The sequence below is a fragment of the Urocampus carinirostris genome, chromosome 2 (genome assembly GCF_059441175.1).
Source record: "Urocampus carinirostris isolate Australia breed hairy pipefish chromosome 2, RoL_Ucar_1.0, whole genome shotgun sequence".
Taxonomy (NCBI): domain Eukaryota; kingdom Metazoa; phylum Chordata; class Actinopteri; order Syngnathiformes; family Syngnathidae; genus Urocampus; species Urocampus carinirostris.
The window spans coordinates 59,869,790-59,885,345 of NC_142350.1; the positions used below are offsets into that span (position 1 = coordinate 59,869,790).

General features: G+C 39.7%; 1 protein-coding gene across 1 annotated transcript in view; it reads right to left on the reverse strand.

Annotated features, from left to right (window-relative positions):
• Window positions 1-213: 213 nt before the first annotated feature.
• The window catches only part of otoa (otoancorin), a 37,955-nt gene continuing 22,612 nt past the window's right edge, over window positions 214-15,556 (reverse strand). The window contains exons 17-21 of the mRNA XM_088327364.1: window positions 8,926-9,068; window positions 6,895-7,031; window positions 3,984-4,081; window positions 3,770-3,926; window positions 214-379 (exon numbers count right to left, since the gene is read on the reverse strand). Of these exons, the coding sequence (XP_088183490.1) occupies window positions 297-379; window positions 3,770-3,926; window positions 3,984-4,081; window positions 6,895-7,031; window positions 8,926-9,068 (618 nt within the window). The 3' untranslated portion in view covers window positions 214-296. The remainder of the gene's footprint in view (window positions 380-3,769; window positions 3,927-3,983; window positions 4,082-6,894; window positions 7,032-8,925; window positions 9,069-15,556) is intronic.

Here is a 15,556-nt window from a genome sequence, read left to right on the forward strand (position 1 = left end):
AAACGTCTGGCATTGAATGAGTTGAAGCGATAACAGCTCTGACATTGGATAGAAGAAATGTCTGAATTTGGGGAAAAATCATTGCAAACTGCTTTATTGAGACAGAAGAATGGTTATAAAAAAGAAAGGAATGCATTTTCAACAATTCTTCATACTTGATCAAGGCTATGTAAAGAACTATTCATACCTAGTAGAAACGTGGGTAGACATCTGTTGTGTAATTCTAGAGTTGTAGGTATTTTTTATTGATTGTTTGCAGTGCTCTATGTGGAGGATGCAGACCCCCTTTGAGAATATCAGAGTAGCAAGAAACCAAGAAGGAAGACCAGAAGAAGCTTCGCAAATCCCGACAGGCCCTCCATGCTCACGGATTTAGCACCTGAATGAGAAAAAGTAAGAGTTTATTTTAATCACGGTCACTCGGGTGCAATGTTCCCTCTAAGCTGCGTGCGTGCGTGCGCACTGCTCGCACATTCTCGCGCACAAGAAAATATAGCCAGCTCACAAAAATCAGGGCTCGAAATTGCTAATTAAAAAGCGAATTAAGTCAAATTTACAGTGCATGAAGGTAAAAATACAAGGGTTCCCCTGACGTTGAGTTCTAAATGCGGTATTTGGAAGTCAAGGTCGAAGCAGAACGAAGTTGAGTAAAGTCAGTAGAGTTTTTCGAGAACCGGCTTTTTCGGCTCGGCTCACTAAACGGAACCGGCTCTTTCGGGTCCTAAACGGCTCTTCAGGTTGATTTTGCTTCTTTCATCCCTATATGACCAAATATTATGTAAAATTATGCACAAAATGACTTATGGGAAGGGGGAAAAGAACAAAAAAGAAAGAAATACCATAATGAATAAGTAGTGAAAAGCTGAGAAAAAAAAGAAACAAAAGGAAGAAAAAAAAGACGGAAAAATTCTGAAAAAAACTGAAAAAAAGAAAAAGAAACAAAGTAAAAAAGTAAATAGAGAACAAAAAGAAAAAAAGTAGCAGCTAGGATAAAATAAACACAATGAGATTTTCTTTTTAAAGGAATTAAAAAAAAACAGGGAAAAAGAATAAAAAGTTTGTGTTGCATTCAAATAATTTCCAATTATACCAAGTCAATCTTGTTGCCAACATTGTACTTCCACTAAAAAATGTGATTAAGTACAGTTCTGTATCTCACAACCGACTAAACAAGCCCCCAAAAATGTTTGTATTATGCGACAAAAGATACCAGGAAAAAAAAGAAATGGAAAGAATTGTAGTAAAAACAAATGACGTTTGTAGGCCGTACAACCTTTGCAATAATACATGAGTCAAGTCATTCAAAAGTGATTTTTTTTCTGCATTGCCGGAAACTCAGCAAAATGTAACTTGATGTCAAGTTTTGGTCATGTTTGATAATGACTCAGTTGCCACACTTGGGATTGCTGTTGCTCACCGACTTGCGCTTATATTTGATCTTTATTATCTAGTTTTTAGCGTCACGGGAGCTGAGTGGTTAGCGCGGCCGGAGCACAGTTCTGAGGTCATGGGTTCTAATCCAGCCACCGGCCTATCTGTGAAGAGTTTGCATGTTCTCCCCCAGGGTTCCCGCGGATCCCTGAAAAGTCTTAAAAGGCATTGAATTCATTATTCTAAAGATAAGTCCTTAGATGGCATTAAAATGTCTTAAATCAAATTTTCAAAAGTCTTAAAAATATGAACCCATGAGATTTATATTTGTTTGAACTAAAAATATTTGGTTTAAAAGTTACAGAAGAATATTTGAATTGTAGTATTTTTTTCCCATGTTTCTGTACTACTTTTGTTGTATTTCAAAACTGGATTTTTCTTTTGTATTTGTAGTATTTTTGATTATTAAAGTAGTTTTATAATTAGAGCATTTTTGTGGTATTGCTGTAGTATTATTTTCCTTTAGTATTTTTGTACTATATCTTTTATATTGGGTAGTATTTCCATATTAGAATTTTTGTTGTATATCTGTAGTATTTCTGTGGTATTTTTGTAGTACAGTGTTACTGTAGTCTTATTTTTGTAGTATTTTTGTGATATTGCCATAGACGTTTTGTACTATCACCACAAGGTGTGATTTGCAGTATTTCTTTTGTAATTCTCATGTAGTAGTATTTTTGTAGTTATATTTCTCTAGTAGTTTTTTTATTGTATAGTATTATGTATTGGTATTTTTTTTTAGCATTTTAGTAGAAGTATAATTGATGTATTTCCAAAGCAGTATTCAAGGGAATTTTGGTAGATTTTTTTGTAATATTGTCATGGTAGTATTTTTTTAGTATTTTGGTAGTACTTTTGTTGTATTTGGAAAGTAGATTTTTGTTGTTTCATAGTATTTTTGTATTATTACTATATGAATATAGTATTTTGGAGTATTACTGTAGTAATATTACTTTTAGTATTTTTTACTATCTCTGTTGTAATTTGTAGTATTTCCTTATAAGAATGTTTGCTGTATATCTGTAATCTATCAGTAGATTTTTTTGTAGTACAGTGTTACTGTAGTTTTATTTTTGTAGTATTTTTGTGATATTTCCATAGGAGAATTTTGCAGAATCACTATAGGTGAAATTTGCAGTTTTCTATCGTAAACCTCTTGCAGTATTATTTTTGTAGTAATATTTCTCTAGTATTTTTTCATACTATATTATTATGTATTGGTAATTTTTTTAGTATTTTAGTAGTAGTATTTTTGTAGCATTTGTGTAGTATTTCATAGTAGTATTTTGTCATATTTCTTTATTATTTTTGTAATCTTACTGTAGTTGTCTTTTTGTGGTACTTTTGGAGAAAATAATTCTGTAGTAGTATTTTGTAATATAGTATTACCGTAGTAGTATTTTTGTCGTAATTCTATCTTTTTTTTATTTTCAATGAAATAAAAATAAAATAAAAGCCGATACAACAAGGACAGTACAAACATCTTCTTTGTTCCTTTATCTCTTTGTTTTCCTTATATCTTCACTGTAAAATGTGGAACTGGAGTGCCACGTCCAATTTCGTTGTCACAATATATCCCATGTTGTAACAATGACAATAAAGGTATGTTCTATTCTATTCTATTCTATTCTATTCTAATATGTAAACAAAATAATATATGCGGTCCCTGTTTTGAAGCACTATATTTGATCTTTTGTTTTGTAGTTATTGTGTAGTTTTTTTGTTGTATTACTTTAGAAGTATTTTTGAGTAGACACACTAAATGACAATATTGGCAACAAAAAAGTTAACCGAGGGCAGCATGGCGGCGCAGTGGTTAGCGCGTGTGCCTGTCGTGGGTTCAAATCCAGCTCCAGACTTCCTGTGCGGAGTTTGTATGTTCTCCCCGTGCTTGCGTGGGTTTCCTCCCACGTTCCAAAAACATGCATTTCAGGTGAATTGGCCGGTCCAAATTGTCCCTAGGTGTGAATGAGCGAATGAGTTGTCTGTCCCTGTGTGCCCTGCGATTGGCTGGCAACCAGTTCAGGGTGTCCCCTGCCCACTGCCCGGAGATGGCTGGGATGGGCTCCAGCCCATCCCCCCCCCCCCCCCCCCCCCCCCGCGACCCTAATGAGTATAAGCGATACGGCTAATGAGATGAGAAGTACACCACTCTTGGGGGCCCCCTAGTGGTTGCCAGGCCCTAAGCAGCCGCTTAGCTCGCTTATGCCTTAGGCCGGTTCTGACTGTCAGTAACAGTAACGCCAGAAAAAAATAATTCGATTACCCAGTTACTAGAAAGACTCCACCCCGGCAGTTAATCGAGTTCGAGACCCCTAAGTTAAAGGTTTTTTCGCACCTGATCGGTAATCAAATACTTGGCTCCCGGCACGGGCCCCGATCTCAGTCTCCTCCAGAGCAATCCGTTGAGCTTCTGTGAGCCGATCTCGCTGCGTCGGGGTTACCAGAGCGCCGTTGTCAGGGCCGAGGGCCTCGAGCTGAGCTACGGAGAGCGCCTGGAAACGAAATCAGCGCTTTCACCGCCGTTAAAAAACGTGGAGTCGGCCACTTACGGCTATGTTTTGCGGAGGAAATTTCGGGATGCTGCTCTCCAGGAGAAAAGACATGACGGAAGGGTCCAAAAAGACCATTTCCTCCGCTTCCAGCCCGACTGAAAACAAGCATCGAGTTTCCAAATGTGAAAATCGGTTATGTAGAACGAAAATAGCTTACTGTAAATTCCGGACGACTGAGCGCACCTGATTAAAAGCCACATGGGCAAATTTAAGGAAGAAACTGTACAAGCCGCATCAGATTTTAAGCCCCAGGCTTAAAAAAACATGAAAATGAACACATTGACGTCTGTTTCTCACATTAAAAAAAAAAAAAACACTGGGGAAATGTCTAGTACAGAAAAGTAACACACTGTGTCTGCAGCTCTAAATCAGTTTGTATAGCAGTCAAAATTTGAAACAGTTCATTGACATACTCAATACTCAATACTCATTCTTATAATTTCCCGGACACGTCTGTGAACTGTGGCTTTTGATACCTGGACTCCAGCTTCAGCCCACTGTCTTTGAAGCTCCCCCAAATTCTGGAAGCGGCTCTTCTTCACAATTTTGTTAAGGCTGCGGTCATCTCTCTTGGTTGTGCAGCGTTTCCGGCCACATTTTTCCCTTCCAACAGACTTTTTGTGGATATGCTTTGAAACTGCTTCTGTGAACAGCCTGCTCTTTGAGAAATTTATTTTTGTGTCTTACCCTCCTGATGGAGGGTATCAATGATGGTCCTCTGGACAGCAGTCAGATCAGCAGTCTTCCCCATAACTTGTGATTTAGTTTACTGAACCAAGCTGAGTGTTTTTAAGACTCGGGAAACCTCGCAAGGTGTTTCGAGTTAATTAGATGATTCAGGTGATTAGTTGAATAGCCTACTTGTATACTTTTTCATGATATTCTAATATTTTGAGATAGGATTTTTGAGTTTTCTTAAGCTGTAAGCCAAATTCAGCAATATTCAAATAATAAAAGGCTTGAAATAGTTCAGTTGATGTGTAATGAATCCAGAATGTATGACATTTTTGTTTTTTAAATTGCATTACAGAAAATAAAGAACTTTATCACAATATTCTAATTTTCTGAGACAGTCCAGTATACGCACAGAATCATTCTCAAAACAAATCTTAATGTAATGTATTGACTAAAATTCAGAAAACCCGAACAGCTTAAACACATGGTATACGACTTAACTCATTCAATGCCAAACGTTTCAAATGGGAAGATCCGGTGCCAGCCAATTTTTGCCAAATTGACTAATGAAATGAAATGATCTGCATTTCTATAGCGCTTTTCAAGTCAATGACTTCCCAAAGCGCTTTACAACGTGCTCCACATTTCCCAATAGCGGCCTTGCAGCCATGTAAGGCGCTAACCTGCTTATTGGGAGTATTAGAGGTTCAGTGTCTTACCCAAGGACACTTCAACATGTAACACGGACGAGCCGGGATTCGAACTGGGATCCCTTGATCCCAAGACGAGCGCTCTACCTCCTGAGCTACTGCCGCCCCTAATTTTTAAAGGGCTTAGACAAAATGTAGTTCTGTAGTGATATAGGCATAGGACATACTGTATCAAAAGAAAGCCTGAACCCTTATCTTTTATTAGAAAAAAGCATATTTTTAGCTTCTACCATCGTTGAGTAAACAAAAGTAGAACATTGCTAAGTTTCTTAAACTCGTTTCCCAAAATACTGAGAAAAATTTATATTTGTGAACGGGTGGATTTCAAGCACACATTGAACTTTGTTGTTTTTTGTTTTGTTTTTTGCATTTGTGATACTTCCAATATCTAAGCAATTACACACAAGGGTACTTTGTTTTATCTTAAAATTTTAATTTTGAACATTTCATTGAAAGAACAGTGATTTTGTGCGTGAACTTTGCAAAAACCTTTCAGCACCCGATATTTCCGGTGACGTCATCAAACGATTTCGGTCACCTGCGGTTGTGCACAAAACGTCGTCCCTCTTTGCCCCATAGGTGACGATGGGACGTCGTCATCTTTTTTTAGTAAGAAAAAAAGTCAAAGCGCCAGAATCGCTGGATACAGAAGGCAACACTGGGAAGTGGGGGTTTCCTCGATGTGTGGATCTGATCCAAGCCACTCCTGCCATCTAATGGCGATTTATCATACTGAAATAAACTCAAGATGCTTGATACTTACTGATGAGCAACAAAAACATATTTTTACGTTTTCGACTCTATTTCTGAAAACATATTTATATACATAATGGCACTGAATGAGTTAAGCTCTCCCATCCCTTGCGCACATAACAAAGTGAGAGAGAGGAGACCAAGTATTGATACTACTATATAAAAGAATAAATCATCATACATGCGGATACTAGTTAGTAATTAAGGAGGGGTACACAATGATTATTTGGCTGACAGAGACCTGTATTTTAAGTCGCATTATCTTAATCTTTCCAAATATTGCTGTCGTAGCAATACATAAAATAAAATTGAGCTTTTAAATTGTAGTCAGTGCAATACAATGAGTTTTCTTCGGAGAATGTTTTTGATTCATGTGTATATGTTAATGCTGATTAGTTAGTTGATTAATTGACCCATTGTGTCCTCAAATGAGTGCACAATGGGTTACTTTTCTGTATTGGACATTTCCCCTGTGATTCTGCCAAGGTCATGGTCTTAATTCATAGCGCAAAGCAAATCTTGTTCATCCATAAATGCACGTCACTAATTAGATGACGAGGCCCTTGGCTACTGAAGGGAGTCATAGTTACTCCCACCGTTTACCCGCGGTTCATTGACATTCTTCACTTTGACATTCAGAGCACTGAGCAGAAATCACATTGCGAATGGCAATGCCAAGATCCGTGTTGTAAGCATTTGAAGTGTAGGAAAAAAGTAGTGGCTTATAGTCCGGAATTTACGGTTGTTTGATTATGCCTTGACTCGCTCACTCATCAGGTTGCCCATTTCTGCAACTGCCGCTTCAGTCCAGTTCCCCACGGGGCCAAAGGCCAACAGGGCCACCTTCTTAAAGTGGCGAGCGACGTCCAGAGAACAACTAACGTCGTTGAGTGAACCCACAGCGTCCCTGTCAGACGTACAAGTTCATAGATTTAGTTTATCCTGTTGCCCGGAGAGGGATGGGCGGCACCAGGCTGTACTTGCCCAAGACACATCACAGGAAATAGTGCCCCTAAGACCATTGTGATAATGGTTCCAACCAATCTATTAACCGCCCAACCATTTTTGTATTTTGTTGTGTCCTTTGTCATGCGTTTTGTCATGTATTATGTCGTATTTTGCTTTGTATTCTGTTGTGTTTCTTGTCATGTATTTTTGACATGTTTTTTGGTCATATATTTTGTTATGTTTTTTTTAATGTATTTTGTCGAGTATTTTGTCATGTTGTCGCGTGTATTGTGACTTCATTTTTCGTGTATTTTTGAATATACTTTTTCATGTATTTTTATCATGTATTCTGTCATTCATTTTGTCGAGTATTTTGTGATACATTTTTTTTTGTATTTTGTCGAGTATTCCGTCACTCATTTTGTTGAGTATTTTGTCATTTATTTTGCCATGTACTTTGTGATAGATTATTTAATGTATTTTGTCAAGTATATTTTCATTTATTTTGCCATGTCTTTTGTGCTAAATTTTTTCATTGTTTTTGTCGAGTATTTTGTCATTCATTTTGCCATGTATTTTGTGATATTTTTTTATGTATTCTGTTGAGTATTTTGTCATTGATTTTGTCGTGTATATTGTCATTCAGTTTGCCATGTATTTTGTTATGTATTTTTTCATGTATTTTGTCTTGTATATTTTCATTTATTTTGCCATATATTTTGTGCTAAATTCTTTCATGTATTTTGTCATTTATTTTGTCGAGTATTTTGTCATTTATTTTGCCATGTACTTTGTGATATATCATCTCATGTATTTTGTCGAGTATTTTGTTGAGTATATTTTCATTTATTTTGCCATGTATTTTGTGCAAATTTTTTTCATGGTTTTTGTTGAGTATTTTTTAATTTATTTTGCCATGTATTTTGTGATAATATTTTTAATGTATTTTGTCGTGTATATTGTCATTGATTTTCCCAAAGCTTGCAAAGAAGCAAATACGTGTCATAGACACGTGCGGACGCGGTGTCCGTACGATGTCACTCAAATGCATCGTTCCATCATTCGGAAGGTTAAAGTCTTGGGATTCAGGAAATGCCAACCATTCCTTAGTTTCTATTTTCTTTTTCGCTCGCAACTTTACTGTGCATATGACAATAAACACTTGGAATTGAGTTTAATTTAAAAATAGACACTCCATTCCATCCAATATCTGCACCGCTTATCACAGAAACATCGAGTTCAGTCTGAAACAAGCTACAGGGAAAATATATATAGCCGGAGTAGCTCACCGAAGTCGTTGTGTTCAATAATAATGTGCAACCATGGTCCTCTTATATCCGTGAGTGTAGTAAATCCAGGAGTGTAAAATATTTACAAATACAGTACAGAATAGTAAAACACTGTTTTCTCTATGCCGTCAACCCAACGTGCTATTCACATTCATCTTTTTCGGCCAATTGCAGGCTTTGTTTCACCCCTTTAGCCTATGCAAGCCTGTAAATGATAAAAAGGATCCGCCGCCGCTCCGAATAACTTTAGCCAGTAGTGATAGATTCAAATGATGATTGACACATTGGTTAGCCAATGAAACGCCGGTAATTAAATCCCAGCATACACCGCGGACTACTTGGTGTTCGGGGGAAAATCTAGTCGGCGGCTGCAAGTTAGTTGCAAGACTTTGCGCCTTAATATTGATCCATATATAAGGCGCACTGTATTATAAGGCGCATGGTCAGCTTTTGAAAAAAATAAAGGCTTTAAGGTGCGCCTTATAGTGCGGAAAATACGGTAGTTTAAGGTATTCCTTTATCTATACATTTATTTCTACACATTCCAGGATCCTTCCTCCATACCTGAAAGCGTAAGTGTCCAGTTGCGCAATCTCACTGCCATTCAGACCGCAAAGGAATTGGTTGAGGGCCACCATGTGGATTGCCGTCAGTTGCCCGGCCGACAGTTGGGCCCTTTCGGAGACGCTTTTCCACACCGCTTGCAACTGTTTACACGTATAAGACACGACACATGCAGTAAATCGTGACATGAAAACTAAAAAAAAACCATCAATGGTCAAAGATTACACATTACAAATAACATCTCGGGTATCTACCTTTAGATAGCAGAAGGTAAAGTTAAACTAACTTCCTTTTGAAGCTGAATAGGGACTCGATTATTTATTTATTTCTGACGCCCTTAATTACAAGATGTCTTAAAGGACTGCACAGGATTACAATTGACAGAGCCAGGACCGGAAACAGGACCCACTCGCGTAACGTTACAGTTTTATTTGGGGAAAAACATAGGAGCGCACACTCGATCCGGAGATCGTTGGTCGCAGGGAGTAGGTTGCTCAGTGGGACTTCCGTGGCGAGGGATGATGGTGCCAGGAACGGAAAAAGTCCAAATCAAATGGATCGTGACGGGAGAAAAACAAAAACAAAAACGCACCCTAGTAGATTTAAGAGAAAGAGAGGGAGATGAAGAGAAAGAGAAAGAAAACAAGGGTGATAACGTAAGAGTGTGAGAGAGAGAGAGAAGGAAAGAGATAGAAAATGGGAGAGATATAGAGAGAGAGCATAATATAGAAAAAAGAGAGGAAGATAAAAAAACAAAAATTAGAAGTGAAAGGCAGAGTCAAAGAGAGATAGAGAAAAAGAGTGAGTGTGTAAAAGAAAGGGAAACCGAGAGAATGAAATAAATGAAAAAAAAGTAAGAAAGAAAGGAAAAAAGAAGAAGAAAAAAGATAGGAATGAAATAATAAAAAAAGAGAGAAACACAGAGAGAAATGGAGAAAGAGAAAGAAAAGGGGAGAGGAATGGAGAGAGCATAATATAGAAAAAAGAGGGGGAGAGAAAGACACAAAGAAAATATTGAAGTGAAAGGTAGTGTCAAAGAGAGATAGAGAGAAAAAGAGTGAGTGTGAAAAAGAAAGGGAAAGAGAAAGAGTGAAAGAAATTGAAAGAGAAGGTAAGAAAGAAATAGTAAAAAGAGAGAAAGAAAAAAGTAGAAGGACTGAAATAATAAAAAAGAGAAAGAGAGAAACAGAGACAAAAGGCGACTGTCAGGACAACGTTTAAATACTGACAGGGAGCCAATCTGTCAACGAGTTTCAGCTGGCGCCCGCGGGCGGGGCCAATTGGGCACCATGGCAACCGTGACACAATGGCACCATCCCCTGATCTTAAACCAACATGCGGGCAAGGAAAAACTCAAAAAGTCAACATCAATAAAAGAGAACACTGAGTTATATGTTGAAATTTGTTCAGGAAGAGGGATGGGCAAGTATCGATACCAAGTATCAGTATCGGTGCCAATACAGCTGCCTTTTTTTAATAGTACAGGCGGCGGTGGTTGATACAAGTAGCAGTTCCCCAGTTGAAGCTCCTTACCAATCAGGAACCAGAAAATATAATATTTGTTGCCATTAATTGATTTCAATATTAAAGAGAACTATAATATGTTTTTTGAACATAAAATGTTTTTGCAGAGAAGGATAATTTTACATATACCTGTATCAGTATAGATGACTATTCTAGAGTAATATTAGAATCAGTCAGAAAAACATTCCCTAAGCCAGGGGTGTCAAACTCATTCGAACTCGGGGGCCACACGATAGAACAAACATTCTCTCGGGGGCCGGACTAGTAGACTGAGGAGCAAGAAAAAAAGAGAAAAAGAAATAAGAGAGAGAGCAAGTGTGTGTGTGAGAGAGAGAGAGAGAGAGAGAGAGAAGAGAAATCGAAAGAGAGAAGGGGAATGAAAGAGAGAAAAAGACAAAGAGGAACAAAGAAAGAGAAGAAGAGAGCGAGAGAGAGAGAGGGGGGAGAGAACGTGAGAAACAAAAAAGAGAAAAACAAAGAGAGAAGGGGAATGAAAGAGAGAAAAAGACAAAGAGGAACAAAGAAAGAGAAAGAGAGAGAGAGAGAGAGATGCAAATTGAGAAAAGGGAGAAAGAGAGAGAAAAAAAAGATACAAATTGATAAAGAGAGAGAGAGAGAAAGATACAAATTGAGAAAAACAAAGAGAGAGAGAGATACCAATTGAGAAAAAGAGAGAGAGAGAGAGATACCAATTGAGAAAAAGAGAGAGCAAGAGGGAGATACAAATGAAGAAAAAGAGAGGGATACTAATTGAGGAAGAGAAAGAGAGAGATAAAGAGAGAAAAAGAAAGAAAGAAAAAGAGAAAGAGGGAGAGAAATACATCAGTACAGCATCTTTGCAAGAGGCACTTGGCTTTGGCAACATCAAGTTGACATATTTCAACCTGCGGCTTGTTTTTCTCTTGCACTTCTCTGAGTGTTGTCTCGCGGGCCGGATTCAATCCCTTAGCGGGCCTGATCTGGCCCGCGGGCCGCCTGTTTGACACCTGTGCCCTAAGTGATCATTCTACTGTGGATTATTCAATGAATCAGATAAATTTAAGACGGTGTAATCCCTGTATTTTAAAACAAAGCAATGGTAAAACTTTCATTGTAAATGTCATGATTGCCGATTCAGAGCACCTGCGACTGCTTAATTGGCGCCAACAGCCCGAACAGCTGATTGGCCGATGTACTCTTTTTAAACCCCCGGCTTCCAAGGGGAAGCTGTCAGATCGTTATGCGAACTGTTGCCTCCAGCTCAGTAAGCCCTTACGTTAGACTCTGTTCCTGCCCTGCTTTTCTCTGCCTGATCCTCGTTTCCCGACCTGACTCTGCCCCGTTCTGCCTGCCTCTTATCCGATCTGTTTTGCCCCGTTACCTGCCTCGGGTCCTGTGTCCGTTTCTGGTCTGTGACAGTAAAATACTCGTAAATGATATACATTAAAAATAAAATGACATATCGACAAAGCAAATCAAAACCATCACGTATCAACATCTTCACATTTAATGAAATCCCAAAAATAATGAAAAAAATGGGAAGAAACAATAATTGAATCCGTTTTTATTGAGAGATTTAAGAAGCTGAAATCCTGAAGATAAGGAGAATATCTCATTCTTAAACTTCCAACCATTTAATTGAATATAGGTTATTGTAGATTAATCAATTTGTTTTTGCACCCTTATCACAGAATGGTTATCCCAACTCTAAAATAGTATAGATCAGGGGTGTCAAACTCATTTTAACTCAAGGGCCACACGATAGAACAAACATTCTCTCGGGGGCCAGACTAGTTGATTGTGGAGAAAGAAAAAGAGAAAGAAATAAGAGAAAGAGAGGAAGAGAAAATGAGAGAGTGTGGAACATAGAAAGAAAGAAATGGGAAAGAGAGAGAGAGAGAGAAAGAGAGCGACAAAAAAAGAGATGACAAGAGAAATAGGGAGAGAGGGGGAAAAAGAGAGAGAAAGAAAGAAACCCAAAGAGAACTTGAAAGCGAGAAAGAGAGAAGGGGAAAGCAAGAGAGAGAAACAGAGAAAAAAGAGAGAAAAGGAAAAAAGGAAGAGAGAACAAAATAAGGTAAAAAGACATAATCAGAGAAAGAGATAAAGAGGAACAAATAAAGAGAAAAAGAGAGACAGAGAGAGTAAAAGAGAAAGAGAGAGAGAGAAAAAGGGAGGAAGAGAGAGAGAGAAAGAAATACAACTACAGCGTCTTTGTGAGAGGCACCTGGCTTTGGCAACATCAAGTGGTCATATTTCAACCCGCAGCTCGTTTTTCTCTTGCGCTTCCCTTAGCGTTGTCTTGCGGGCCGGATTCACTCCCTTAGCGGGCCTGATCCGGCCCACGGGCCGCTTGTTTGACACCCCTGGTATAGATGAAGGGTCTCCAACGTGGTGCCTTCAGGCTTTTACCAGTGATGGGTCATTGTGGTCTTTCCAGGAAATTTGATTTCCAACTGGCATTGAGTTTTAGTGGTTAAGCGATACTATTTTAACTCAAGTTCTAAAAATTACTAGCTGGTAATAACATAGTAACAACATAGTGCCGGCGTAATGAAGGGGCCTGTCGTGGAAGAAGAGCCGGAGCTAGCGAAGCGGCTAGCGGCGTTATAAGTCTTCGGTACCATCCGTAATCATGGTAAATGCGAACTCACGACCAAATAAGATCATCGAGTGCTGGTGGAAAACATCGAAGCGCACAGGGAGCGCAGTTGCTGTGTTTTGCGGAAACGTGGCTCACGTTTAGCATTCCGGACGCTAACGTGTAGCCACCCGGAGCTACCCGGACCTATCCGTCTTCAACGCCGCTAAACAGAGACACGAAAGCCGGGGGGAATCGGAGAGGAGGCGGACTTGCTAACACGAGGTGGTGTATCCCTGGATTTTCACAAAGAAAAGTTTTCCATCTGCCGCAGGGATGTTGAACTTTTCGGCCTTGCGTGACGTCATCCACTCCGCTACAAGCACCCCTAGGGCATCATGTTCATCTGTTAATAAACAACGGGGTAGACTGCTGGAAGTGTGAATTTCCCTACGGGGATGAATCAAGTATTTATCTATCTATCTATCTATCTATCTATCTATCTAGTAATCCGTGGCGCGCAAGCCTTGGTTGACTTAGAAAGCTTGATCACTTAAACAAGACTGCAGGAAATCTGAACAAAAATGCACGCAACCAAGCTTGAGGTTTTCCGTCAAATCACGTGTGACAGCTTGGTAAAGTATAAAGCAGCCAGTGCCTCTGCAAAATTAGCCTAATTTTAAAGGTGATTTCGGCACAAAAGAATAACCCCAAAATCCTCTTCGACACAAAATTTGCTGCATGCTGTCCCAGTCTGATGCAGGGATTATAATTCATGCGTTTGTTACCTCCCGTCTCAATTACTGTAATGTACTACTCTCCGTTCTCCGAAGTCCAAAATCAAGAGCCTGCAGCTGGTACAAAATGCTGCAGCGAGGCTTTTAATTCAGACGAGAAAGTTTTATCACATCATGCATGGACTTTTTCCCTCATGTCTTTCAGATTTAATTTCCCCCTATGTTCCGGTCCGGAGCCTTCGCTCTGAAAATGCTGTTCTACTAGTGATCCCAAGAGCCAAGAAGAGAGCCGCAGGTTCGAGAGCGTTCTTCATTCGGGCCCCGGTGCTGTGGAATGCTCTTCCCCCTGAGATTCGATCTGCAACTTCAGTGGAAATGTTTCAATCTAAGGGCCCGGTCACACAGCCGTTTGCGGCTGAATCACGGCCAGAAATTTCTGCCTGTGAGGCGGACGCTATTGGACGCTTTGAGACCGCCATATAGACGAGATACAGCAGTGTTTTACTCGCGGTCGGAAATTCACACGCGGTTGGCCGCGCGAAAAAGTTTTGAGCTGCTCATAACTTTGAGCACGTGTTAACCGCGGGCGGCACACGAGGTAATGACGAGAAAATGACGCGGAACGACGTGCTCTGGCCGCGGCCAGGGCGTGGTTACACATGGGTAGGACGGGAAATTTCAGCGGGTAATCGTGGGTGGAGCACGGTAATAGCATGTTCTGCGCCTGTATCGCGGTGTTATTACGTGAAATTAGCGTGTTACGCGTGTGACGGTCAAACGCCTTTCTCCGCGTATATACAGCGCGATTTGCCGAGCACACGTCAGTTGTGCTTGAGACGTCAAGGGGTGGAAATGGATCCCTGTCACCGTAGTGACCTCGTCTTAATCCATTTTTATTTCTTGACATTTCTTTTCATTTCATTACAAGATAATAAAATCAAAATGAAAAACTATTACAATAATAACATATTGGCTTCTTCGGTGCCATAGCTTGAAATCTTGATCTTCACGGGACTGTGTCTTGAGCGGTTATGATTTCTACAGCCTGGTGTTATGCCGAGAAATGCATCCCTGCCGAGATTTGCATCCCCTTGCTACTACAACCACTTTTACCTCGTTTTATCTCACTTTTATATCACTTTTAGGGAATGTAATGGCGAACATATAACCAAAACCACTTCGTCTTGCATTTGTTGGGAATGTAATACAACTTAAACCATTCCGTCTTTGTTTTTGTTGTGAACGTCATCGAACGGTAATGCACACCGTATATAAAATCCTCCCCCCCTTGCGTGAACGCGTATTCTGCTGCGCTTCCAACAAAAGCGATCGTATTCTATATAAAACGCTTATTAAAACAATAAAGCGAGCTAATTATAACAGTTGGGAGATCCTAGTCTATATAACGCGTTTATATAAACAATAAAGTGCGATCGTATTCTACAAAATGCGCTTGTTAACGCGGATGGAAAAGTCACCAACGTCAATGCACGCTTCCAACAAAAGCGATCGCAGCAGAATGCGCGTTCACGCGAGGGGTGGGGGGGGCGGTTGGTTGTGGGGTTGCGTAGGAGTCGGATTTGGGTACAACACCGGCTCGGGAGCTTTTATACCCGTGGTCCACACAAGAAAATGACGCAGAAATGAGGCGATGAGGAAGCGGAACAGTCGCCGGCGTCTGTTTTGCGGGCATACCACCGATGAACAGCGGGTTGGCCAATCTTGCGCATTTTCCATCGCGGGCAACCACGGGCAAAAAAAAAAAACGCAAAATTTTAGCCATGATTCAGCCGCAAACGGCTGTGTGACC